Below are 27,153 nucleotides of genomic sequence, written 5' to 3'. Positions count from 1 at the left end.
TCTCTCTCTCTCTCTCTCTCTCTCTCTCCCTCCCTCTCTTCCTCCCTCCCTCCTCCCCTCCTTCTCTTCCTCCCTCCCTCCTCCCCTCCCTCCTCCTCCAGTCTCTCCATGCCTGGTGCTCTGAGAGGCAATTGGATCCCCTGGTTCTAGAGGTACAGATGGGTGTGAACTTAACCATATGGATGCTGGGAATCAAGCCTGTCCTCTGGAGGAGCCGCCAGCACTCCTAACTGCTGAACTCTCTCTCTAGCCCTTGGCTTACTGTTTTTCTTAGGTGAAGGGCACCAAGCATGCTAGGTTATGCCTTTTTGTTTTGTTCGTTTTCTTTTTCATTTTGCAATGGATCCTAGTCAACTCTCTATGTCAGCAGATCTTTCTCAGTCCCTTTTGTTACTATATCACAATCCGTTGGATGGATTCACCCTACTTTACTGAACTTAACCACTTAGGGATGGATATTTGAGTTGTTCCCAGGGTTTTATTTATTAGGTTAGGCCTGAAGGAAAACTTTGTCTGTATATCATTTTTAGGCTTTTTGTCATACATTTGTGATAGATCCCTAGAAAACTCAGGACTGGTAGATCAAATGGTAAATTTGGCTGGAGACTTGGATCAGTAGTAGAAGTGCTTGCCTTGTATGTGTAAGGGACCTGGATCTATGAAAGAGGAAGAGGGAGAGAGGGAACATAGAGTACAATTCTATACACTTGGATTCCCAGCACTTGAGGAGATAAGGAAGGTGGATCCCAAGTTCAGAGTCAGGCTGGACCATATAATAAGATCTAGTCTCAAAAAGATCCCAAAACATGGGCTTAAAGGGATAACTCAGCAGGTAGCAATGATGTTGCACGCAGACAGGAGTTCAAGTCCCCAGAGCCTACGTAAAGAGCTTCGAGTAGTCACACATGCAGATGAGGGTGGGCGTTAATTTCTAGCCTAGCCGTACAGTCTGTGAGAGATGCTGTCTCAAGATAATAAGTGGAGAATAACAGAACAGGGCACCTGACATCTACTTCTGGCCTCCATACACATATGGTTGCACCCGCCTGCATACACATGTGCATATACACCACACACATTCATCACACATACATATACATACCCCTTACACATATACATGCATGCACCTACCATATGCACACACTAAAGAGAAAAAATAACAAAACAAAACAAAAGACCTAGACCAAAAGGTAAACATAATATTTATAGTTATATACACATATATTTATCATACATATATGAGAATCAACCCCCCGTGTGTGTGTATGTGTGCATGCATATGTGCATATGTGTGAAATACATTCCTTGGGTTGTATTAAATGAGCCCTTGTTGCATGCATCTTTCTTCCTGGGGTAGGGTAACCTAAGTAGAAAGACCTGGTGTTAAGTGTCTGTAATCCCAGCACTTAGGAAGCCAAGGCAGGAGGATTTCTATGAGGCTAAAGTCACCCAGCTGGTTCAGTGAACATCAGGCTGTCCAGGGCTGCACAGCAAGATTGTACTTCAAACAAACTGAAACAAAAGGAAATGAAAAACAAAGCAAAATGGACCCCAGAATGACGGACACCAAAGTGGCCAGTGAACTAAAGAGCCACTGTTTCATTGTTAAGGGGGCTACTATCACGATCCAGTAGAAGAATCACCTCATGACAAACTCCTGAGAGTCAGTTTTCAACATCTGCCTCAGAGTGAGACCCCTACCACCAGACTCTGTGCTTGCTAGCCAGGTAAGACCTTGCTGAGTAGCAGGTGTGGTTTGAACGGCTTACCAACTGCTCTTTCCTGTCGATTCCCAAACACATGTGACTGTACTCTCGGCCGCTACTCACCACAGAAGGTAAGCCCAGACCCAGAAGATTAGCTAAGCAATGCATGAAGAGCTGTAACAGGGATCCACACTGTGTGGTCCCTTCAAAAGGTGGCACAGCGCAAACACTGAAATCATCATTTCAAGGTACGGCCAGCCTGGGCGGCGGCGGCGGGGGGGGGGGGGGGGGGGGGGGGGGGTGGTGTTATGTCTCAGTTGGTAAAGTGCTTGGCACATAAGCTCAAGGGCCTGAGTTCAGATCCCTAGCACCCACAGAAATGTGGGGTGTGGTGGTATGCATCTGTAATTCCAGCTGTGGAGAGGCAGACACAAGAGGATTCCTGGGACTCACTGGACAAGCTAATTGAATCAATGAACTCCAGGTTTGGTGAGAGACCCTTGCTCAAAAATCAGGTGGAGGGCAGTTGAAGAAGATACCCAACATTAACCTCTGACCTCCACATGTATCCATAGGAACATATGGATGAACACACATGTGAACATATTTATACGACACACACACACACACACGTATGCACACATACATACGTGTACACACACACACAAACACATGCACTCATGACACAGCCTAAGGGATCTATCTGACTAAGCTCAGAACTGGGGGATAAGTGCAGGTGTCAGGACCTCGGGATAGAAGGAGTCTACTCACGAGTCGAGCTCTCTGGGGATGCTGCTTACACTAAGGTCAACACAGACCTTGTCCCGGATTTCCTGAGGCTGCATGGTACCGAGTGTGATGTAGGTGGTGTTCCTGTTCCTCATTATGGCGTTGGCAGCTGCGCAGGGGACGTCAGGGAAAGGAGACAGGGACATGACGATGAAGATGGGCATAGACCGGATGAGCTTTTCTATGAAGGCCCAAGATGTTCCATCCACAAACTGGGCCTCGTCAATGATGAAAATAATCCTTTCTTGTTTCACTCTCTGGAAAAGGGAAACAGAAACACTATAGAAGACTTCGGGATCTTGTGTCTCGTGTGTGTGTGGGGGGGCAGTGTTTACTGAGTTTTATGGTTTGCACTATATAAACCAGGCCTCCAACTCAGAGATATACCTGCCATGTCTCCAGAGAACTCGGATTCAAAATGTGTGCCATCGTGACCAGCTAAGGGTGACTTTAAGAAGTGAGGAAGGGAGGAAATGAAGGAAGGAAGGAAGGAAAATAGGAAGGAAGGAAGGAAGGAAGGAAAATAGGAAGGAAGGAAGGAAAATAGGAAGGAAGGAAGGAAAAAAGGAAGAAAGGAAGGAAAGAAGGAAGAAAGGAAGGAAGGAAAACATAAAACATTAAAGCCAGAGGTGGCACACACCTTTGACCTTGCACTTGGGAGTTGGAGGCAGGAGGATGAGGAATTCAAGGCTACCCTTCCCTATGGCATAAGCTCAGGGTCAGCCTGAACTACAAGAGACCCTTTTCAAAACAAAGAAAACTGTAGAGTATAGTTCAGTGGTAAAATGCATTTTTAGTGTGCCTAAATCCCTGGGTTGGATTCTTACTTTTAAAAAGAGAGAGAGAGAATATAAATTTGTGAGATAAATAGGGTTGTGGAGGTATCTATAAACTCAAACCAAAACAAAACAAAGCAAAGCAAAAAACAATGTTCATAACATTAAAGTAATAGACATGTCGACTAAAACATTTATCTACTGACAAATGATAAATGATCCTGGGGATATAATATTTGTTCTACAACATATAATTACCAGACATCTTGGGCTAGGTAGTGTGTACACAGTTGCTGATGGAGACAAAGATGGCTCTCACCCTACTTGGAGGCTTATGTTCTTTTGGTTTGAACTCTGGTATAGGTTACACTTTAGATTGTGTATCCTTTTTCTTGTACAGGCTACAACTAGTCCGAATTATTCACCCACTTGTTAAGTATTTAGTGTATATCTACTAGGATCATGCACAGCTCCAGGTGTTGGAGACATGCAATAGACTGTTAACACACAAGTTTCCTGCCTCAGTTTCTCAGATTCTAGGAACACGTGTGTGCTACTGTGCTGGATGTGTGCATGTACATGTATTTATGTGTACATGTATATATATATTTATATATATATGTGTGTGTATGTGTGTATGCACATGAATTCATTTATTTTCTTAAGATTTTACTAATTTGTCTGTCTATCTTCCCTCTGTCTGTCTATCTATCTATCTATCTATCTATCTATCTATCTATCTATCTATTATTTATTTTGGGGGATTTTTTGAGACAGAGCTTCTCTGTGTAGCCCTGGCTGTTCTGGAACTTGCTCTGTAGACCAGGCTGGCTTTGATCTAAGAGATCCAACTACTCTGCCTCCCGAGTGCTGGGATTAAAGGCCTGCATCAGCATTGCCTGAAAAGATTTTATTTTTAAGTGTGTGTGTGTGTGTGTGTGTGTGTGTGTGTGTGTGTGTGTGTACACGAGTGCAAATGTACACAAAGGCTCTAATGAGTAGCAGATCTTGTGGAGCTGGTGTTTATGTGGGTACTGGGATTTGAACTTGGGTCTTCTGCAAGAGCAGCAATAGAACTGAGGTGTCTGTCCAACTCCTCCATGTCTAAATTCAAGTAAGTACTTTAAGGTATGGCTTTCACATGCTTGCAAAACACTTTGCTGGTAGAATCTGAGCCCCTGGGACAGCTGGCTCTGTGACCTTTGGCCTAGATCCCCCCTCGGTGACTTGACCTGCAAGGGCTCTTACTTGCTCCAAGATCTTCAAAAACAGGGCTTCCAGTTGCTTCTGCTTTCTTATCTTGCTCATCCTGGACATCTCCCGGGAAACAGGGAACTGTACAGAGATCGAGAGGGTTGAGCAGGGGGAAACAGCAAGGGGACTGACTCCCAGCAAATCCCTTCAACTGCTCTGAAGCTTGGGATGCTCAAGTGTTACGCCCCACAGTGTCCGCCTCCAGCCTGAATCCTCTACGCCACAGAGATATATATATAAGTGTAATGGTTAGGAAGGAAATGGACACAGATGACTTTGTGCCCTCGATCATCCAGGATAGGACAGTGTGCAGCTATGAGGGAAAGGTGACAAACATACAGCTCACCAAGTGGCCATTTTGATTTTCCGGAGCATCCGGAAATTTTTAAGATATCTCCGTTTTCTCACAAGAACACTGTACAAGGGACTGTGAATGTGGCTCTGTGGCACAGCAGATGCTTAGCATGTGAGAGGCCCTAAGTCCACCCTATACTTAACTAACTATATGTGAATTTCAAAAATGTGTACTGTTTAGTGTGTCCTAGGTTAGTTCATTATCTAGATGCCGAAAACCTTATGTTAAATGTTTCTGTGTTGTAAGGAATTGAATTATCATTTTGGCTTGTCTGGATGTCTTTAGCATTTGCAGTGGATCTTAGCTAAGAGATTAAAAACATTCTTATGATTTGTTTATCTTTCTCTTAGGTATAGGAGTGTATCGCTGCACATATGGATGTGTGCCATGTGCATGCCTGCTGCCCACGGAGGTCAGAAGACGTTAGATCTTCTGGAACTGGAGTTTGTGAGCCACCATGTGGGTGCCAGGAACTGAACCCAGGTCCTCTGCAGGAGTAGCAAGTGCTCTTAACAATCGAGCCACTTCTCTAATCCCTTGACTAAATGAGTTTAATGATTTATTTTTAACTACATGTATTTTTATGTATTTATGTGTGAGTTTGTGCACTGGAGTGCAGGTACCCACAGAGGCCAGAAGAGGGCATTGGATCCCCTGGAGCTGTGTTACAGGCAGTAGAGGGTTGTCAGCAGCCCAATGTGGATTATGGAAACCAAACTCAGGTCCTCGGCATTGGCAGAACCTGCTTTTAACAGATGGGCTCTCTAGCCCCAGTTTACTAAATAATTACATACATATACACATATACATACACATACACATACACACATACATACACATACACATACACACACATACACATACACACATGCATACACACACACATACACACACACATATACACACACATACACACACACACATACACATACACACATACACACACATACACATACACATACACACATACACATACACATATATACACACACACATACACGCATACACACACATACACATACACATATACACATACACATACATACACACACATATACATACACATATACATACATACACATACACACACATACACATACATACACATACACACATATACATACATACACATACACGCATACACATACACGCATACACATACATATATACATACACACATGCATATACATACACATACACACACATACACACACATGCATACATACACATATACACACATACACATACACATACATACACATATACACATACATACACACATGGCATACACATATACACATACATACACACACATGCATACACATATACATGCACATATACACTCATACACATACACACACATACACATACATATACACATATGCACACGCACACACATGCATATACATACACATACATATACATACACACATACACATGCACACACATACACACACATACACATACACATATACATACATATGCATACACATATACACACACACATGCACATATACATATATGAGAGGAGAGAACCTCAGATGAGAAAATGTTTCTTAGTGTCAGGCTACAGATAAGCCTGTAGGGCATTTTCTAAATTAGTGATTGACATACGGGGTTCTACAAGAAAGAAGGCTGAGCAAGCTATGGAGTGCAAGCCGGTGAGCAGCACTCCTCTGTATCCTCTGCATCAGCTCCTGCCTCCAGCTTCCTGCTCTGTTTGAGTCCCTGTCCTGTTCCATTGATGATGGACAGTCATGTGGAAGTGTAACCCGAGTAAACCCTTTCCACCCCAGCTTGCTTTTGGTCAGTGTTTCATCACAGCGATGGTAACCCTGACTAGGACCAAAGGCTGAAGACACCTTAAGTCGCAGAGCTTCAGGCAGGAGTTGCTGTGCGGGGCCCATAGCTATGCTTTTGCAGGAGTCTAATACGAGCTAGTTACCTGAACATGGAAGATGTCGTTAAGAAGGCAGTGGAACTTCTCATCCAACAGGGTCTTGACTTTATTTTGAAGATTGGTCTGTCGTTCTTTGTAATGTTTACAAGTATCCAGACCTAGTACGTTAGCCATAAGTATCTGGATAGTATAAAAATTTTGATGGAAGCTGATCTTAGTCAGTATAATAGCAACAGCCCTGTTCATAAGACAATGGAGAATCAGGAGGCCATTTTGAGTACAGTTCCTGGAGCTAACAAAGGCTGGGAGAAAAGTTCTGAGTTCTCACACTCAACTGCAAGGGCAGAAATTTATGAACCTGTCTGGAAGCTGTTCTCCAGTGCTGCTTCCAGTGACGCAACCCCTCCCCATCTTCCTCTGTATTAACCTAGCCCTCTTTCCTTCCTAGTTTTGCCTTTGCGGCCCTGCACCCAGGCCAGAGCCTTAGACTCAGACCCGTCTTGCTACAACAGCGTGCCACATCCGGTGCCTGCTGCCGATGACCCTCAGAAGGCAACCTCTTCAAGAGACTTCAGTGATTTAGTGAGGTCCAGATCTGGGGGTGGGGGGGGGGCCTGGAGGTGTGGTTCAGTGGTAGAGCCTTCGCCTGACATGTGTGAAGCCTGGAGTTTGCCACCTAGTACTACCCAAAGCCAAGCCAAGCCTGAACAACAACAACAACAACAACAACAACGGCAAATCCTGCAGCATTTTCTTGTTTAATGCTTTCCAGGGTTTCCGTGGCCTATTTTGTGTGACATACAGAGTCACCAAAGCCTCATTCTCTCATAGCTAACCCCTCCCTGCCTAGCTAGCCGTCTACCCTCTACCACTGCCAAGTGAACTGGAGTTCCCTCTACAGCCAGGGCTGTGTCTACTCTTCTGGACTTTTCTTTCTGCTCACCCAGGGATTGGCATCACTGGTTGCAGGCCATCTTTTGTCAAATCTTAGCTTTGGCCTCTTGGAAGACTTTCCTGATGCCCTGAGTTTAGGCTGTGTACCTTCTCTTCTTTGTGTTTTGGCTGTTCTACTGCCTGTCTCTACCACTACCCCCACCACATTCCCTTCTCCTGGTCACATCCTTCTCCTCTTCTCAGCTCCTTGAAAGTAGGGATCATAAGGCCCTCGTCCTCGGGGCATTTGGTCCCTGGTTCTCCAAAACTCATGTGTTAGTTGGACTATCACAGAAAGCAACCTTGTTTGAGAATAGTGTAGCAACAGAAAATCAGGCAAGATGAAGCCATCATTTGAGCCAGGTGTGGTGGGGCATGCCTGGAGTCTCAGCGTTTAGGATGTGGAAGAAAGGGGAATTCAGGGCTAGCCCGGGCTCCATGCCTATGTGTAAAGAAATAAGTAAATATGTGTACATAGAAGACATACAGGGAGATGCTGTGTGAAGGTTAAGGTGGCAGATGAAGGTGGAAATTTAGGCCAAGGAGCACCAAACATTGGCACTAGAGGCTGGGAGAGAAGAAATTTCTTAGTCCTGTGAGGACACAAATCCCGATGAGACCTGGATCAAGCTCTCAGTCTTTCTGTTGGTTAACTCACCCAGTTTGTGGTACTTTGTTACACTAGCCTGACAACTAATACAGCTTTTAGCAGTTCTTGGAACAGTGGGAAATTAATAAGTAATGGCACGACTCAAATGAGATAGCAGTACTTCCACCTTATATACCCCTTTAGGCTAGGTGGGAAAGACATGGGGCTTTTGTCATGATCTTGGCCGTCACTATTGTACAGACAAGCCCCTCAGAGTGGCAGGCAGCTCATCCCATGTGTGACACTTCTTGTGTGCAGACAGATAAATAGTATGAGGTAAGTACATTAGCTCTGCCCTCTGGATTCAAAATCTAGCTGCCCAACATTCCTTAGCCCCACTCTCCTAACTAAAGGGCTTAAAACAGCAATCCCCTAATTAACATAATTACCAATTCCCAAGATAAACTTGAGAGTCTGGTCCCCAGACAGACTCCAACCATGCTTGCCACAGCTCTGCTGGATGTCTCAGCCTAACTCTACATCAGGGTTAAGCAGGAAGCTTTAAAGTCTCCAAGCTTGCCCTCATATTAAATTGGGATTTGCAGAAATCGGGGCCATTTCTCTTTCTTGTAGTTTGAACCACTTTATCATTAAATGCCTCTTCAGCTAACAGTGTTCCCCAACAACTGAACTTAGCTAGTTCGTATAAGGCACGTTACGCAAGGGAGACGACATAAATAAACGCAACTCTTTCAAGGGTGCCAGTATTTTCTGAGGTCACAAGAAACATGATTTCAAGATGCTTACCTATGGTTCTCATGCCGGGAGGCCAGATACTCGATTTCCAGAAGTACCTGGCTTTTTCCATATCCTGGTAATCCTTCATACATTAGAACTCGGCTGCAGTTCGTCATCAAAAAGTCCTTCATAGTAGACATGAAATAGTCGATCTCCCTAACGCGTCCTGTTGTTTGTTTATTGTTTAAAGGAACAAACCCATCAACAACAAGAGAAAAAAGTTTAGAAATATATTTTAAAAGGCACGCAGTGATACCCCTTCTAAGGTGTCTTTGAAATTTCCATGACAGTGTGCATGGGGCTTCTTCCCTTTATGGTTTTGTTCTTTGTCTCTTGTAGCTGAGGCTGACTGGCCTCAAAGTTGCTATGTGGCTAAGGATAGCCTTGAACCCCTGTATCTCCTGGTTCCACCTCCCAAGTGCTAGGATAGTAGGCATGTGCCGCTATGCCTGACTCGTTCATGATGTTTCTTAAAGCTCTATGTATTTTAAATATTTTTTTCAAATCTTTTAAGGCTTTAGTTAGCAAGTTGATTTTGAAAGCTTATTTCTGCAAGCTTCGATGGAAAGTTTCTTTTTGTTGTGGTCCTTACTCTGGCCCCGTCAGGCCAGAGATGGAACCCAGAACCTCTGGAATGCTAGCCAAATGCTTTACCACTGAAATCTACCTCTGCTCTCAAGGGGAAGTATTGGTAAGCTCATTACAATTCCATTAAATTATACTGCACAAAACTCGAGATTTGCATAGATTATACAACAAGGAATTGAACCAAGGATCTCTAAGCTTAAAATAGATGTTATTTTTCTGTTTTCTTTAGCAGACTAGATTATACAACTAACACATGCTCACTGTAGAAAATATGGAAAACGTAGGAGGAAAAAGAACAATATAAAAAAAAAAATCTGTTCTGGTTGACAACCGTATCACTTTTTTTTCCTTCAGTGCCTTAAAATGAATGCAGTAGGAGGCCCAGGCTGAAATCTGATACTCAGCCCACAGTCTCCAGAAACCTGGGTGAGCTTGAAGGACCTGCAAGTACTGGGTTTTCACAGCAATGGGCAACTTCTGTAAAAAGAAGTGTGGGCTCATCTGGGTCATTTCTTGTTTCTTTGCTGGATATATGAATCCAGGGGCCCCATTCTGTTATCTGTGGGTAGAGTGTCTGCATGTTCTGGTGTGTCATCTGTTGTCTTTGCTGAAACTGGATGATGGTTACAGGTAGAAGTGTATTAGACAAAGAAGGTATGTATCTTGCCAAGCGACGTGAGGTTCTGGGTATGGTTTAACAGAAATTGCCCTGCACTCTCTATTGACCCTCTTGACGGAAAGGCAACCTTTGTAGAAATGCATCTGAACTTCAGTGTTGTGAGCTGTCTCCTAAGAACCAGAGGCTCACTTAGAAGATGGGAGTCAAAGGGCCATGTAGTAAAATCTTCTAGCTTCTCTCTTCTGGTTGTATGGAGTGCATACTGTCTTTTCATTGGATTCTAAAATGAGTTGTAAGTCAACTTATCTTCAAATATATGCATCGAGTTTCTATCCAAACCAAGTCTTAGTTTGTGCATTCTTGTAATCCCAGCACTTGGGAGCAGGTGACAGGAGATTTAGGAGCTCAAGAATAGCCTTGGCTACATAGCAAGTTCAAGGCCAGCCTGGGTAACATGAGACTTTGTCTTTGGGGGGGAAAAAAAACCTAACAAAAATGATTTTAAAAAATCCTACTACAACGACTGTTGTATCCATTTCTTTAACCCTAATAGTTTCCCTGGTGATTTTGTTGCCCTCTGTTGTAATTTTGGGGGACAAGAACTCTTATGAAAGAAGAGCATTTCCCACACTGCTGCCCTCCTACGATTCCTCTTTGGCTACAGCTTTAAAGAAAAGTGTGTGAACCTGATGTTTACCCAGCACTGTGTGTGGAATTCGGCCTAAAGAGACTGGATCATCAACTGGATCAAACTGAGGAAGGCCTGCCTGCCAGTCATCCCACGCACCCTAAGGTGACTGACAGTCTAGGACTCTGTCTACTTTGAGTCATCACTACAGGCATTTCTTAGGGGTGAGAAACAAGGCTTTGGAGGAGGGGGAGGTGGCTAGTCTCCCTCCTCTATAGCGTTATTACTGGAAGCCTGTGTTGGCCCGAATGCTTTGTTGTACAGCTCAGGAAACTGGCCTCCTCCAGGCTTTGCAGACACTAAGATCCCAGCCTACTATTCCTCCAAGGCAGTGCTTCTCATCTTTCCTCTTGCTGTGGCCCTTTGATATGGTACCCTCCCCTCTCAACCATAAAAATCACCTTCATTGCTACTTTGTAACTACAGTTTTGCCACTGTAGTGAATCATAACATAAATATTTTTGGAGATAGAGGTTTGCTGAAGGGGTGAAGACCCCTAAGTTGGAAACTACTGCTACAAAGGCCTCTGACACCATTGTGGCTAGGATTTAGCTTTCAATTTGTCTTCTAGGGATGTTAAATCTAATAGAAGGAAAGAGCAAGGGCTACTCCACATATCCCTCTTCAGACTCTATAGCCAGGCTATGTCAGGTCTCTTCCCCAAATACACTGTTTCCTTCTTTAGATTTTCTTCCTTTCTGATGTGAATTAGCTTTGAGAGGGTTCCTGCCATCAAATCCCAATTGTATCACTTCTACATAGATTGTAAGTGAAAGTGTTTTTGTGGGTGACAGAGGATTGAACCTTATGCACACTAAGTATTGTGCATGTTAAGCACAGGCACACACTCTCCCACTGAACAACACCCCTAAGCCCTTATACACTTACATGTAAAAGGTAAAATAGAATTTCTGGAAGAAAAGCTAGGAAATACTTCTCCGAACATGTGGACGAGGAAAGATTTCTTAAATAGCACACAGAGAAACGCGGGTTTAAAACAAAACAAACCAAAAAAGGTGAATAAATTGAATTACATTGCAGTTATGAATTCTGTTCATTAAATAAATGCTTTAGCAGACAGTTGAAATGGGATGGTACAGAGGCAATTAGCAAGGACCCTGTATACAGATGGCATACTAATTTGTGAAGGGTTCCTTGTTTAAAGAGAAAGAGAAATCCATTGTGGTGGCACAGGCTGGGAATACCAGTTCTCCAGAGGTAGACACAAGAGGATCATGAGTTCAAGGTTGTCCTCAGGCAGATAGCTAACTGAAAGCCATCTTGGACTTTAACTGTATGGATTTTACCCCAAACAGCAGGGACTACCCCAACAAAAATACAAGCCGGGTCCTGTCTCAAAGAGGAAAAAGTCCTAGCTCAGTTGAAAAAATAGGAAGAGAAATTTGTGTAATCACTTTATTGAAAAGATGGATTAAATTGCCCAAAAGGACCTCAGCCACATCCGAGCAACAATAGACAGAAACTATAATAAGGGCCCGCTACATACTCCACAAGTGTTTAAGTCATAAAGACTAACAAAAATGGCTGTTGGCAAAGATGAAGGACGACGGTATCATTTACCAAAATTATACCCTTTGTTCTGACAAATACCACTCATGTATTTTTCATATATATTAGACAAAAGTGCATATGCATGCTTCGTCATCTTCTTTGATTATTGTGTTGGTGGTCATGGTTTGATGGTGTCCTGCACTGTGGCAATCCTCTTGCCTAGGCCTCCAAGAGCTGGGATTACAGGGCTTGCATCAGGCTCCTCCTCTTCTCTTATAAAATGTTTACTAAAAAGACTAGTGTAAGAATGCTTACAGCAACACTGTCTGTAAGAACCTGAAGATAACCCAAATTTTAGATAGCAGGAAAAATGACTGGTGCATTTGTAAAATGGCATGCAGGAGTGTAAAACCAAGAGTGATTATAGAGACAGACAACCACACAGTTACATGTCAGAACACACGGATACATGCCATAACACACGAGTGAATGAAAGAAGGTGTACAGAGGTGTTGTTGTGTGTGTTCATTTTTGTGCTTCTGGTCCCACACATGATGGGGAATGACTAGGTATAGGGAAATGAAATTCAGCTGCTCACTACTCTCCATCAATCAAGGAGCCTCCAGGCAGATAGGAGGGTGAAGCACACTCTAGAAAGGAAGTCACTCAGTTTCAATGTTTCCCCTACTCCTCTTTTCTCCCTCCAGCTGACCCTACAAATATCCTGTTGTACTGAAGTCCCCTGGACAGTGACCAGGGGTGGGGGTGGCAGGAGTTACCACCCTCCACAAATCCCGGGGATTTGTGAAGCTTTTCCCTGACCATCCTATACTCCCCCCTCAGCCCCTTCCCCACTCTCTAAAGCCCTTTCCTAAGATGTTGATATTTCAGTTTTGTTGTTGTTGTTGTTGTTGTTGTTGTTGTTGTTTCTAAAAGGGGAGGAAGGAGAGTCAAAGATTCTGTCCCCGTGGAGGGAAAGGTGCTGTCTGGGGACGGGGGAAGCAGGGAAGGCAGAGGGGTATCCTCAGTATAGTAGGGTAATTAGATCATAAGCGTCCTACTAAATACTTGCCAGTATTCAGTAGAGAAGAGTCAAGGTGAGCCAAAGGAGGAGGCCGGAGGGCCAGGTGCAGGAGAAAAGGTGGGATCTTAGGGGGTCAGAGTAAAGGAGGGGAGCCAGGCATAGAGGTATTTCCTTTGGGTGGGGAGCACAGACACAGTGCTTCCCCTCATCTACCCCTGTTTCATCTCTGGTCCTTTCTTCTTCCCTTTTCCCACAACAGAAGCCATGGCCCTGGCCCTGTCCTCATGTCTCTGCATCTCTTGAACATTCTGAGCCTCTACTCCCTCCTTTTGCATGGACACTATTACAGTATATATACATGGCATGGCTCCTGGAGCATAAATGCTTTTATGTGTACATCTAAAAAAAAATGAGGCATCTGTATGTTACGCAGGGTGGCCCTAAACTCCTGGGTTTCAGAGATCTTCCTACCTCTGCCTCCTGAATAACTGGAAAGTCATCATGCTAAGTTTAAGTTATTTTTGTTTGTTTTTTTTAAGACAAGGTCTCACTATGTAACCCCTGGAATTCTTATGTAGACCAGGCTGACCACAAACTCACAGACATCTACCTGTCTCTGCCTCTTGAGTGCTGGAACTAAATCTGCATGCCATCATGTCCAGCTTTATGTGAGTTTTTAAATAAGAATAAATAATCAAGCTGTGAGACAGGGGGAAGGGAGGAAGCAGGAAGACACACATGAAGATTTCTAACACATGGTTATTTTCCCCTCTCTTTTGTATGAGTATACATGTGCATGTGTGGTGTATAGGTGTACAGATGTGGGCGCACATGTGCTCATGGGTATGGAGGCCAGACGTCGACAGTGGGTATCTCTGAGGATCTCTTACTGAACGGAAGCTCAGCCACTGGCTAGACTCCCCAGCCAGCCAGCACTAGGCATCTACTTGTTTCCACCTCACCAGTGCTAAGGTTACAGAACCTGTAGCCAAGCCCAGCTTTCTATGTGGGTCCTGGGGATTTGAACTCAGGTCCTCAAGCTTGCATGGCAGACATTTTAGCCACTGTGCCATTTCTCTGACCTTTACCCTAGGTGATAAGTGTATACCTTCCTCTGGTCATAATTCATTAGGATGCATGCTTCTTATTGCTGCCCTTTCCTCCATGTCTTCCTAGAGCTCAGTCAAGTTCTAAGAACTGAGCACTTGTGCAATATGCACAAGGTCCTGAATTAGTCCCTAGTTGCTCCCCGCCCTTAAAAAAAAAAAAAGCCAAAAACAAAAACAGAGAAAGTTTCAAATCAAGGCTCACTACCTACCCAGCAAAGGGTAGCCCTCATATCTGTTGCAGACGAGATATGCCATACCAAACATGCTAAAGAGAGAAAGAGAGAGAAGACGTTAGATTCAGAACAGAAACACGGAGGGCAAAAGTGACTTCTTAAGCCAAAAAAAAAAAAAAAAAAAAAAAAATCTCTATCAAGCCTCTATTCCCTGGTTGCAGATACCAAGAGGGGAAGAGATCAGGTCTACTTGTGACAGAGTCCAAATAACTTCTGTACTAGCCATTACTGTAGTACCTGGCACACTATTTAGCAAATGACTCTTGCACCTATATTGGTAGACAAGAACCCTTTGTAGGGCAGGGGATGGGCCCCAATGATCTTGGATGTGCTGCAGACTCTCACATCCTGGAGAGATTCTTTGGACTGCTCAATATCATCTCTGCTTTGCTGAGCACTCGCTATGAGTCTTGTATAGTTCTAAGTGATTCATTGCTTGCCTTTCATTCTAACAACCAAAAATTATTGGGAAGTATGACTCCTGTGTTAGAGCTGTAACCCAGTGGGAGAGCATTTGCCCAGCACACATGATGGCTCAGGTTCAGTCCCGAGGACTACCAAAAATAATCCACAAAACTCAACCACCAACCAACCAACTTGACAAACAAACAAAAGACCAGGGAGAGAAAAGTAGCACCTAATGTCCATTTCACAAATGAATAAACTGAGTGCAGAAACTTGCCCAAAACCTGTAGCTAGTGGCGGCGGTGTCTAAATACAGGCAGGGATGTGAGTGCCTTTCAGTGTGAATTACACCTTGGATCATTCTCTTCTGTGTTCTGCCTTGTTACTTTGTCGTATTCTCCAGCGGCACCTACCAAAACTTTCCCATGCTACTACATACAGCTAATCTTCTAATGTAAAAGCTTGAGGGCAGAAACCAAGCCCTATTTATAGCTTTATATGTGTCTCTAATGCCTTTTCTCTATCTGGATGGATGGCACAGGAAAATCATGAAGATCAAGCTTTGGAGCTTGTAAGGTGACTGGAAGTAGTGATCCACTCCATTACCCTACCTGTACCATCTAGCTGGGCACTGCCTTCCTGCTGTGGCTTTAACCTTATGAATGCTCTGGCTAATCAGATGTCAGCCAACAGGAGAAAGAGGCTTGAGAAATGCTTGTGTGTGAGCCGGCAGTGTCTCACTCTTCACATATTACTGGTGACAACATACCTGGTGGAGGATGAGGCATGTGGAACCAAACTGATCTAGCTCTGTAAGCCCGGTTGACCCCACTGTCTCAGCTGATGCTGTCTTGGATCAGCCAATAACCTGCTGAACCCTAGGCATGTGAATAAGCAGCTTGAGATCAGCCCAGCTGACCACTATCAACAGTGTCCCATATTTTCCTGGGGATGAAAAAAAAACCCAACCCAAAACAAAACCTGCTAATTGTGTTGGGGTATAGCTAACACATGAAGGCCTAGCATGGACAAAGTGAACGGTTTAATCCATGTACTGGCTGGTTTTGTGTGCCAACTTGACACAGGCTGGAGTTATCACAGAGAAGGGAGCTTCAGTTGGGGAAGTGCCTCCATGAGATCCAGCTGTGGGGCATTTTCTCAATTAGTGATCAAGAGGGTAGGGCCCCTTGTGGGGTGGTGCCATCCCTGGGCTGGAAGTCTTGGGTTCTATAAGAAAGCAGGCTGAGCAAGCCAGGGGAAGCAAGCCAGTAAGGAACATCCCTCCATGGCCTCTGCGTCAGCTCCTGCTTCCTGACCTGCTTGAGTTCCAGTCCTGACTTCCTCTGGTCTTCAACAGCAATGTGGAAGTAAGCTAAATAAACCCTTTCCTCCCCAACTTGCTTCTTGGGCATGATGTTTGTGCAGGAATAGAAACCCTGACTAAGACAATCCATTACTACTACTACAAAAAAAAAAAAAAAAAAAAAAAAAAAAAAAAAAAAAGGAAAGAAAAGAAAAGAAAAATGTTTGCTGATGTTTGTTGTCTTGTGCCACTGAGGTTTGTGGTTGCCTGTGAGGCTGTGTTACTGTAGCAGTTTAAATCTTGGCCTCCTGGCTTTACTAGAGAGACTCTTGGTGAGTTATTTAGTAGCATTTCAGTTTATAAAATGGAGAGAGTAAAGTGTTTCTACCTCCTGCAGTCAATCATAAGAATAAACAGTATATTTTGAAGAAGAATGCATATTTAATAAGTGCTCACCAAGACACTATCACTATCCTTTCACTTAGTCAATCACTACTTAATGATGAGCTGTGTGTGCTAAGCAGGGTGCTGAGCCCCCGGAACATGAAATGAAGAGAAAGAAATGCCTGAATCAACTGTAACCTTTGGTGCTGGACTCTTTTAAGACCTAGGGTCTAGTTTGTTCCTGGAGTAACAGTTATCTGTGTCCCATGTTGTTCATTCATGCACCACTCATTGATTCATCATTGTTGGAGACCTACTGTGTGCAATAAAAGATAATCAGTACGCAGCCTCCCTGTGCTCTCAGTGCAGTGAGAAGTCAGTGACTGCGATATAAGAACTGGGGGTACATACACTTCAGAGGTAGAGCGTATGCTTAGCATGAATGAGGCCCTGGGATCCATCTCTAGAACCAATAACTAAAGAGTGTGGGAGAAGGCGGTCTACTGAGAGTGTGTGCTGTAGAGTCACACAACAGTAGAAAGACCTCCGGTGTCTGGTGGAGAATGGGGAGTTCCAGAGCCACCCTCACAGAGAGGAAGATTCCTGAGCTATATTTTAAAGATGGATTGGGCAGAGTAGTGAGATAAGCCATTAGACAATCCCAGTGAGGGTATGCAGGAAGGGATGAACTTGGAAAAGCTCCCTTGTAGGTTATTGCAAGGAATTTGAATGTTAACATGAAGTGGCTAGACGCTACTGGTCTTTCTCTCCTATCTATCTATCTGTCTGTCTGTCTGTCTATCTATCTATCTTTCTTTCTTTCTTTTTCTTTCTTTCTTTCTCCCTTTTTTTTGGGGGGGAGGGGTGTGTTTCTGTGAAACCCTGGCTGGCTGGCTTAGAAGTCAGAAGTCTGCCTGCCTCTGCCTCTCGAGTGCTGGGATTAAAGGCGTGTGCCCCTGCTGCCTGGCTGAACAATTTTAAGGCCAAAGGGATATCTACACATCTGAGCTGGGCGTTAGCAAAGACCCAGGAACAATTTCTTAGCTTCTTTTAATTCTCTTGATGCTGGGGCTACAACTAACATAATCAGTGAGTCCTGAATGATGACCAGATCTGTCTGTCTGTTTGTACTAAAATCAGGGGACTCTCTGATCTGTTTGCAAAACTGCTGAAGAAATGCCCTTAGGCTCTCATGCCTGTGCCAAGAGTGAGCTTGCGTCTTGCTACAATATCCGTAAAATGGAGAAAGGTAAGGGATATTTAAAGCCTGGACCCAGGTCTGGGAAGATAGATTTCAGCTTCATGAAATGGTTTTGAATCTCAAATAGGGCACCCTTTGTTTGCTACCAAAATCACCCCTTTACTAAAAAAAAAAATATAACAGTCAATACCCACACTCACACTTTCTCATTGAGGCCCAAACACTGATACACTGGTCCGGGATCGGCAACTCCTTTCATAACTTTCTTTGGAAGCTCTTTAAAAAAGTAGGCTGGTAGGTTGCTGCCATCATATGTGACAGAGTCGCAGGTCACAATGCCTGGGTAATACATCATCATCCTGGCAGCAATATTGACCTTTTGACCAATGACTACAGCAGGCAGGAGAAAGTCCAAGAAGAGAGAGAAACAAAAAACAAAAACCAAAAGCTGTTAAACTCCATGTTAGTTGGGGAGACTCCCCCAAATGACCTTTTCCCTTTATTTCTTCTGCCTGTCATGAATGGCACACTGAGTTTAGCCTTCAGTCAGCCAGGGCCTATTTCAAATAATCTTCAACAGTTACCTCAGCCAGTAGCAAGGTTTCTGTCTTACCCAGGAGACTAAGAAGATGGTCTGTTCTTGGAATTAAAAAGGCCTTAAGTGTGGAGGGGTGTTTGTAAGGGGCGTGGCCACAGGCCTGAGCACTCATGGATCTTCTGCAATGGAGTGGACAAGCAGTGTGTTGGTCTAAGGGAACTGACCCTCAAAATGGTGTATATCTGCTGAATAAAAACTTTTGGTAATTCAGTCTCCTCTCTCTCTCTCTCTCTCTCTCTCTCTCTCTCTCTCTCTCTCTCTCTCTCTCTCTCTCTGTGTGTGTGTGTGTGTGTGGGTGTTTTATTTGGTGGGGGTTGTTTTGTTTTTTTTGAGACAAGGTTTCTCTGTGCAACAACCCAGGCTGTCCTGGAACTCACTCTGTAGACCAGGCTGACCTCTAACTCATAGAGATCCACCTGCCCCAGAGTGCTGGGATTAAAGACACCACAGTATATCTAGATATGCTTTTGTTTGGCTTCGAGATGAGACATGGCATCACTCTGTTGCTGGCCTTGAGCTCCTAATGGTCCCAAAGGTCCCACAGCCTCCCAAGTCAGCCTCACCGTCAGGAGACCAAGTGTTCAAGCACGTGAGCCTACGGGGGACATTCAACCTGCAAACCATAATGTTTCCCTCAGGCTGTTCTCCAGGGTATTTTGTAATGGGGACAAAAAGTCTAACACATCAGTCCCTGTCATGACATAACTTTCTCTTTGAGTCATTTCTCCTCCTCCATTTTTCTCCAATGTTAGAAACACTGAGCCCTGCAGGCAATCCTTTCAGCATAGGGATCTAGAAGTAACCATTTCCCAAGAGACCGATGGACTCAGCAGAGTTTGGCCAGTTCTGCCTGTCTTTACCTGTTCTACCATCAACACCTTGACAAGGGGTAAGATGCTGGCTCCCCTGCTCCTTTTTGCTGTGGCTATACTGAATAAAGCCCTGTCTTGCTGCATAGCCCCATCTCTTTTATGATTACATCACCTCAGTGGGTAACCAGACCTGAAGGCTGGGGATTCTGGGGCCAGCAAGCCAAGGATTCTGAAAATGTCACCAATGACTTCATACTTGAAAAAAAAATTTTTTTTTTGAGAGGCAGAGTCTGGTAGATCTCTTGAGTTTGAAGCCACCCTTAGCTGTAAGCGAGTTCCAGGACAGTCAGGGCTGCATAGAGAACCCGTCTCTAAGACAACAACAAAAGCAAACAAAATTTTGCTTCGTTTATTTTATTATTTTATATGTGTAAGTGTTTTGTTTGCATGTATGTATGGCACCCTCAGAGGTCAGAAGAGGGCCTTCAGATCAATCGGGATTGGAGTCACACATGGTTGTGATCCCCCACCATGTGGGTGCTAGGGAAGTAACTTTATAGTTCCTATACTCATCCGTGGCACCAGAAGCACACACTGCAGGCATGGCACTGTCGGTGGCCAAAGCAATGTGGCTTTGTTCCCCCTGGAAAGACTCTAAACTCTCTCTGAGGACTGAGTTTCCATATCTCTTTTTTAAAAATCCCTCCCACAAAGCTCTGTTTGTTGAAAGTCAAGTGAAATTAGATCGGCTCCACACACCTGTGTACTCATGTCTCACAGTGTGTCCAACGATCCCACAGAAGACGATCCCACTGGCAACACCGATGGAGACAGTACTGACACCATGCGTAGAAAGAAGATCAACAATGAGTATTTACAGAAAAGATGAGGAGCAGAGAAAATGTGGCAAGGCTGGGGAAGTAGGAAGGGGAGGGGAGGCTGTTTCAGATAAATAACTCTTTTCACATTCAGGCTAGGACAGTTACATATACCTGAGGGGTATAAAGGAAAGAACGCTTGAAGCACCAGACCAAGTCATTCACTCTTTCTCTCCATCCCAGCTTCCTGTACCCCCATCCTCTCTGTTCCCTAAGACAGCCCAGGAACTACTGGATAAGACCAGGGCTGACACTCACCGGATTTTGTGGACCTGGGAGCAGAAGTCGAATATATCCACGGCGCTTTCCAAGGCGTGAGTGATCTCGTCAGGGGCCTTTTCCCCAGGGAAGCCGAAGACACAGAGGAAGGAGCAGCCCTGTAAGTCAGAGTCAGCAAACACAGTTTCATTCTGCACAAGCCAGAGGCCTAACCAAGAAGCGAGTGCCACAGCAAGTTTCCCTTTAGGAACTGGGTTTCAGCCTGGTGTCTGCTGCATCTGCCAGATGCTTGGTCAACTGAGTAAGTTCTAGGGTACCATCCATACTGCAGCCCTGTCTTTGTTAAGGACTTCTCTTTCTTCCAGAGATAGCTCCTGCAGAGTGCTTGTGTGTGCACTCATGTCTGCTCCTTTCTGTGGACAAGGTGAGACATTTAAGTCTAAGAGGCACAACAGAGCAGTAGATATGAACACCAGGTTGGGAATAGAACCTGTCAAGATGGCTTAGGGAAGGCTCACCTTTAGTTCCAGCAGTAGGGAGCAGAGGCAGGTGGGTCTCTGTGAGTTCCAGAAAATCCTGGCCTACATAAAAGTTTCAAGGACAGCTTGGAACACCGTGCGACTCTGTCTTTTAAGAAAGTCATAAGGTGTGTGCCTGGGTGCGTGCCTGAGTTCATGAGTGTGAGTGTGTGTGTGAGTGTGTGTGTGTCTAGAGAGAGGACTCAGTTCTTATAGAGAACCTAGGTTTAGTTCTCAACACCCATACAGAAGTTCTTACTCATCCACAACTCCAGTCCCAAGGGCAATGATTCTCCTTCTCTAACCTTTTTTGGGCACCAAGAATGCACATGATGCAGAGACACATACATGCATATGAACTCATATACATAAAGTAAAATTAATTAAAAAAAGATAGCTCAGTAAATAAAGGCAGACTCACAAGGTGGAAGAAAATTGTCCTCTGACTTCTACATCCATGCCTTGGCACACATGTGCCCATACACATATGCACATATAAAATAAAATAGGACTTAAAAAGTGGAATCTTAGCCAGGCATTGTGTCACACACCTCTAGTCCCAGCACTCATGAGGCAGAGGCAGGCAGAGCTCCGATTCAAGGCCAGTCTGGTCTACAGAGTGAGTTCTAGAATAGTCAGAGTTGCATGGTGAGATTCTGTCTCAAGAAACACCAACAATAACAAAGGCTTAAATTAATGAATGTAGGTAAAATGTTGAGAGGAACACCTGGTATGTTGGCCATGCATAAGCTGTTACAAAGACTGGTATCCTACATTAAATATCCCGTCATCGGTTCCCTCCACCTCACCAATATCCTTGGACTCAAGTGCTAACCTTACACTACGGGAGATTTCCTGTTCTGTAGTACGTACTTACCTTATCAAACATGAAGACTTTATTGATCTGGCCTCGGAAGCTCTTCAAGACAGAAGTGATGTGCACACAGGCAGCTTGGATGGCTGAGCCTATGACTTCCACTTTGTCTTGCTCTTTAAACATCAAGTTCACAAACACAATCGTCACAGGGCGCAGCTCAGATAAATAGCCCCGAAGCTGCTTGTCATCGATCTGTAAAGCAGAGGGCAGCTTTCTGCAGTGTGTGCTCTGGGCAGTAGAACCTTTCAGCACCACTCCAGCCCACACCCAAAGTCCACACTAGGATGAAAGCCTTCAGCAGCAACTGATGCTATCATGGCGTGATGTACTGTCCACAGAGCCAGTCCACAGGGACATGAGAAGATGGTTAGAACCCATTATCCAAATCTCTTCCATTGAAACCAACCAAGCAAACGCACACACACACACACACACACACACACACACACACACACACCACCCTACTGGTCAATGAAGATTTATATACTTGCTAATTTTGCCAGCAACTGCTATATTACCTAACAACCAAGTCCCTCACGACAACATGCAGTCACATTAAATACTGCTACTGCCTTTGATTTCTTATTTTTACAGTTGGGTAGAAAAAATAATCTTTTATATAACTTCACCTTGTACTTTCAGATCCTGGTGCCTTCTCCAGTAGTTTTAGATTCTATCCCACTATTTTCAGACAGAAGTTCAAAACCTAGCATTAGGGTTCCCATCTTACAAATTAAATAGCAGACACATGGAGAAGTAACACACTTTCCCCAAGGTTATGTAAATACAAAGTAGCAAATTAAAACCCAACATTTCGTGTACTACCTGCATCTTTTGGGCAGTATACTTTGTTTTACTGTTTGGTTTAGATTGCCTCTATTCTACACTCCCACCCTGTGAGAAGCATATGGAGAAGAAAGAATTTCCAAATTATCCCTGCTAGTCATCCATCTTGAATTTCGTTAAATAGAGCGCTTTGCAAATCAATGGGGGATAGTCATTCTACATTCTGTCCAAATAACACAAGGGTATCAGATTCTCCACTGACAATGTGAAGCATGTCTTCCAAAAGAAACAGAAATTGGTACAGGGAATTAAGTCATCATGCTTTCTAACTGTCTAGGCGAGCCACAGGATTAGATTCATTTAATTGTATTCTTTTCATTAAAAAATGATGTGATTTATATCTAACTACTGTAATGACTTTCAAATACATTTACAAATAATTTTTAACAAAAATTATCCTATTAAACCATATGTTCTCAGTTTGGTTGAGAAAACAGGACCACAGAATCTCTGAAGATGAGTATCCTTTAAATGCTAGGATATACCTTAGTGAAGTCTTCTAAGACCTGTCTTCCACCTTCTTTCCACTCCCCACCCCAGACATATCTCTTTAATAGTATTCATTATTTCTACCCACAATTCCTCACCAACTCATGAGTTTATCTTTCTTGTAGGCAATGATCTCAGCAGTAGCTAATGGGGTCTATCTATTGAGGTAGGGGAGGATGTAGAAGAGACTTTCTCTTGGACAATCACAGGCACTAGTAGTAGACACCAGTGAGGTACATTTGAGGCAGTCTCCTATGCTTGTACTTGAAGGTTACTGCCCTTTTAAATGACTATTAAAAACAGGATCATAATTCCTACAACTCAAAGAATCACAAGTCTAATGCCTTCCTAGACTAAAGACTGAGTTCAAAGATACCCTGGGCAACTTAGTGACAGCCTGATTCAAAAATAAAAATAAAAAAGAATAATTATAGATTTTTGTTCATTAAACTGGGAATTGAGCATAGATCCTCCAGCACACTAAGGAAATGTTCTACCATTCAACACCATCTTCCTTCCTTCCTTCCTTCCTCCTTTTCTTCCTTCTCCTTCCCTTCCTCCTTTCTTCCTCTCTTCTTCCTTTGTTTGTTTATCTTTTTGTTTTTTTGTCTGTTTTCTTGGAGAGAAACTTTCCATTCCTTCTCTATGAGTTTGCAAAGCTAGAGATGGGACCCAGAGCCTTACACAGGCAAGGCAAATGCTCTACTATTGAGCCACACATTTCCCCTAATATTTTTCTTATTCTACCTGGTGTTTTGTTTTATCTTGTTTTTTCAATACAGGATTTTCTCTGTGGAGCCCTGGCTGTCCTGGAATTTGCTCTGTAGACCAGCTGGCCTCAAATTCAGAGATCCACCTGCTTCTGCCTCCCAAGTACTGGGATTAAAGGCCTGTGCCACCACTGTCCAGCTTACCTCCCATATTTTTTAATATCTTGATTTGCATAACAAATTTGAAGTCCCTGATACATGTAGAATGTGAAATGAAATTCCCAGAAAAGAAAAGCCACGGTTAAAGATTCTTCAAGGACGGTTAACTGATCATTGATAACTTCTTGGTTGTAGAGAGTTAAACTGATACAGACCCTGATCGTGTGCTATCTATAGACCTCTTTCTTAATAGTTATCCATGGCCTACCTATTGAGTCCTGCCTAACATCTTTTCGATTTTGAGGTGAACCCCTCGGAATGTGTTAGTTTAACAGATCCCATAGCTCCTAGAAACCCCCAAACTAAGAACAATATCAGAGAGCATGAGACCTATGGCACAGATTTAACCCCCTACCTGACATTCCCACCAATATACTTGAAAGAATCTTGACTTATAACTGACTGTCTTTTGTTCTATGCCCCTGAAAGACTTTTCATGTTGGAACATGGTATTTGGGGCAACCTGAGTCTATATGCTAGGGTAGTTGTCACTTCTTAAGGTAATACCTATGTGTTGAGCCAACAAAAAGTATTTATTTTATCTAGAAACATTTTACTAGCTTCTGTATTCTGTTTATTATTTTGTCTACCTTGCTGTTGAAGAGATTCCTGCCACCTTGAAATAGAACACATTGGATTATGGAAATACCTGCTTCAGAATGATCTCCATCACGTACTTTTGTAGAGACAACTCGAGTTCAGGATCAGACTCCAGCATGCAGGCGAGCCTTAGGAAGTCTAAGAGGGCAGAAGGAAAGGGCAGGCTCAGCAATGTTAGAGACAGATCCTCTTGTTCCTTACAGTTTCCTGGCAAAACCCCGGGACACCGATGGACAGAAGGACTTCTTACAGGCTGTGGGCTTCTCTACATTTAGTCGCATGTGGCTTGGAATCAGGATTGAATTAAAATGCTTTGTAACTAGGGTTTGTTACTTGTGGGTTTTATCTTTAATTTTTCACTGTAGGCTCCTTAGGTGTCTTGCTAGAGTCATATGAAAGCTTGATGTGAATCGAGTGGTTTGGGAAGAACTGAATGGAGAAGACTAGAAAGTCAAAGGACATCACGCTGAGATCCCCAAGAGTTAAGGAAGGGTAAAGAAACTGGCAAAAGACACCAAAGATGGCTGGTTTGGGAAACAGAAGCAAAGCTAAAACAAATAGTGTTTGAGCCCTGGGAAAATAGAGAGCATGGCATTCACGGGACGATTAATCCAAGTCAAGTGCAGTGCTTGTGCCTGTAGCACCAGCACGAGAGGAGCAGAGATGGGAAGACTGCTTGGGCCTAAGCCACAAAGTTCAAGGTCAAGCTGGGCAACAGGACAACAACCCGTCTCAAAAATAACACAAAGCAAAACTAAACAAGAATAGCGAAAGCCCATGCTGGGGTGGTAGCATACCACTTCCCATTCTCCAGAACAGCAGTTCTAAGAGCCTGGCCACCGGTTTCCTCTTACCATCTTCCAAGCACCACCGAGACAAAACACAGAGCATCTTTGACTCCTCCTTGTCCTGAACATTCCTGTGAGTTTCTATATAACTACTGTGTTTATCTGTTCTCGCACCTCCTCATTTGCACATGCACTGATCAGTGTGCATTGCATGCACCTTGGAATATGGGTGGGGTGATTGAAGGAGGGGGCTATAGCACAAGCAGTTCTAGGTCATCCTTTGATACAGAGAGGGTCTGAGGCTAATTGAGACTGCCTTGGAAAACAGAACAATAAGGGAACCATCAATATTTGGATGCCATGGCATGTAATTCACTGGTAAAGCACTTGCTTAGTATACACACAGCCTTCTGTTGAGTCCTTTACACATCTGGGAGGGGGAATTAATCTAAAGACAACCATTTAGATAAGGCTGGGGCTGACTGTAGCTCAGGGGTAAGATGATTATTGTATAGCACAATACAAGGCCCTGAGTTTAAACAAAGCACCCAAGGAACTGAAGGGTTTGCAGCCCCATAGGAGGAACAACAATATGAACTAACCAGTACCCTCAGAGCTGCCAGGGTACTACCACCAATCAAAGAGTACACATGATGGGACTCATGGCTCCAGCTGCATATATAGCAGAGGATGGCCTAGTCGGTCATCAATGGGAGGCGAGGTCCTTGGTCCTGTGAAGACTCTATGTCCCAGTGTAGGGGAATGCCAGGGCCAGGAAGCAAGAGAGGGTAGGTTGGTGAGCAGAGGGAGCGGGGAGGGAATAGGTTTTTTGTTTTTGTTTTTGTTTTTTTGTATTTTTGGAGGGGAAACCAAGAAAGGACATAACATTTGAAGTGTAAATAAAGAAAATATCTAATAAAAAAAAGAGTTCAAGGCCAGCTTAGGGTGCAAATGAGACCCCGTATCCCCCCCAAAATAAATTTAAAAATTAAAATTAAATTTAAAATAAAAGACTGGAGAGGGGTAAACGCATACCCCAAGGCATGTGTGTCTTAGTTAAGGTTTCCATTTCTGTGAAACAACGCCATGACCAAGGCAAGTCTTATAAAGGAAAACATTTAATTGGGGCTGGCTTACAGGTTCAGAGGTTCAGTCCATGATCATCAAGGTGGGAGCATGGCAGCATCCAGGCAGATGTGGGGCTGGAGGAGCTGAACATTCTACATCATGTTCCGAAGGCACACAGGAGAAGAAAGACTGACTCTCATGTGGGCAGGAGGAGGGTCTCAAAGTCACACTCCCAGTGACACACGTCCTCTAACAGGGCCACACCTACTCCGACAAGGCAACACCTCCTAATAGTGCCACTCCCTGGGCCAAGCATCTTCAAACCACCACATTTCACTCCCTGGGCCAAGCATCTTCAAACCACC

General features: G+C 43.9%; 1 protein-coding gene across 6 annotated transcripts in view; it reads right to left on the bottom strand.

Annotated features, from left to right (window-relative positions):
* Nucleotides 1-27,153, bottom strand: part of Adcy10 (adenylate cyclase 10) — an 82,902-nt gene that overhangs the window by 29,944 nt on the left and 25,805 nt on the right. For 5 of the 6 annotated variants that reach the window (XM_031388028.1, XM_031388037.1, XM_031388003.1 and 2 more), the window contains 10 exons: nt 24,982-25,070; nt 22,069-22,260; nt 20,713-20,831; nt 20,336-20,412; nt 18,367-18,556; nt 14,850-14,905; nt 9,110-9,266; nt 6,826-7,018; nt 4,520-4,606; nt 2,478-2,752 (listed from right to left, as the gene is read on the bottom strand). In XM_031388028.1, coding sequence (XP_031243888.1) covers nt 2,478-2,752; nt 4,520-4,606; nt 6,826-7,018; nt 9,110-9,266; nt 14,850-14,905; nt 18,367-18,556; nt 20,336-20,412; nt 20,713-20,831; nt 22,069-22,260; nt 24,982-25,070 — 1,435 coding nt within the window. Of the gene's footprint in view, nt 1-2,477; nt 2,753-4,519; nt 4,607-6,825; nt 7,019-9,109; nt 9,267-14,849; nt 14,906-18,366; nt 18,557-20,335; nt 20,413-20,712; nt 20,832-22,068; nt 22,261-24,981; nt 25,071-27,153 lie in introns of those variants that run through there. The other variant, XM_031388046.1, reaches the window with a different exon arrangement.

This window comes from Mastomys coucha, unplaced genomic scaffold, assembly GCF_008632895.1.
Source record: "Mastomys coucha isolate ucsf_1 unplaced genomic scaffold, UCSF_Mcou_1 pScaffold1, whole genome shotgun sequence".
Lineage (NCBI taxonomy): Eukaryota > Metazoa > Chordata > Mammalia > Rodentia > Muridae > Mastomys > Mastomys coucha.
The sequence above is the reverse complement of the archived record's forward strand: the minus strand, read 5'-3'. Positions and strand labels throughout refer to the sequence as shown.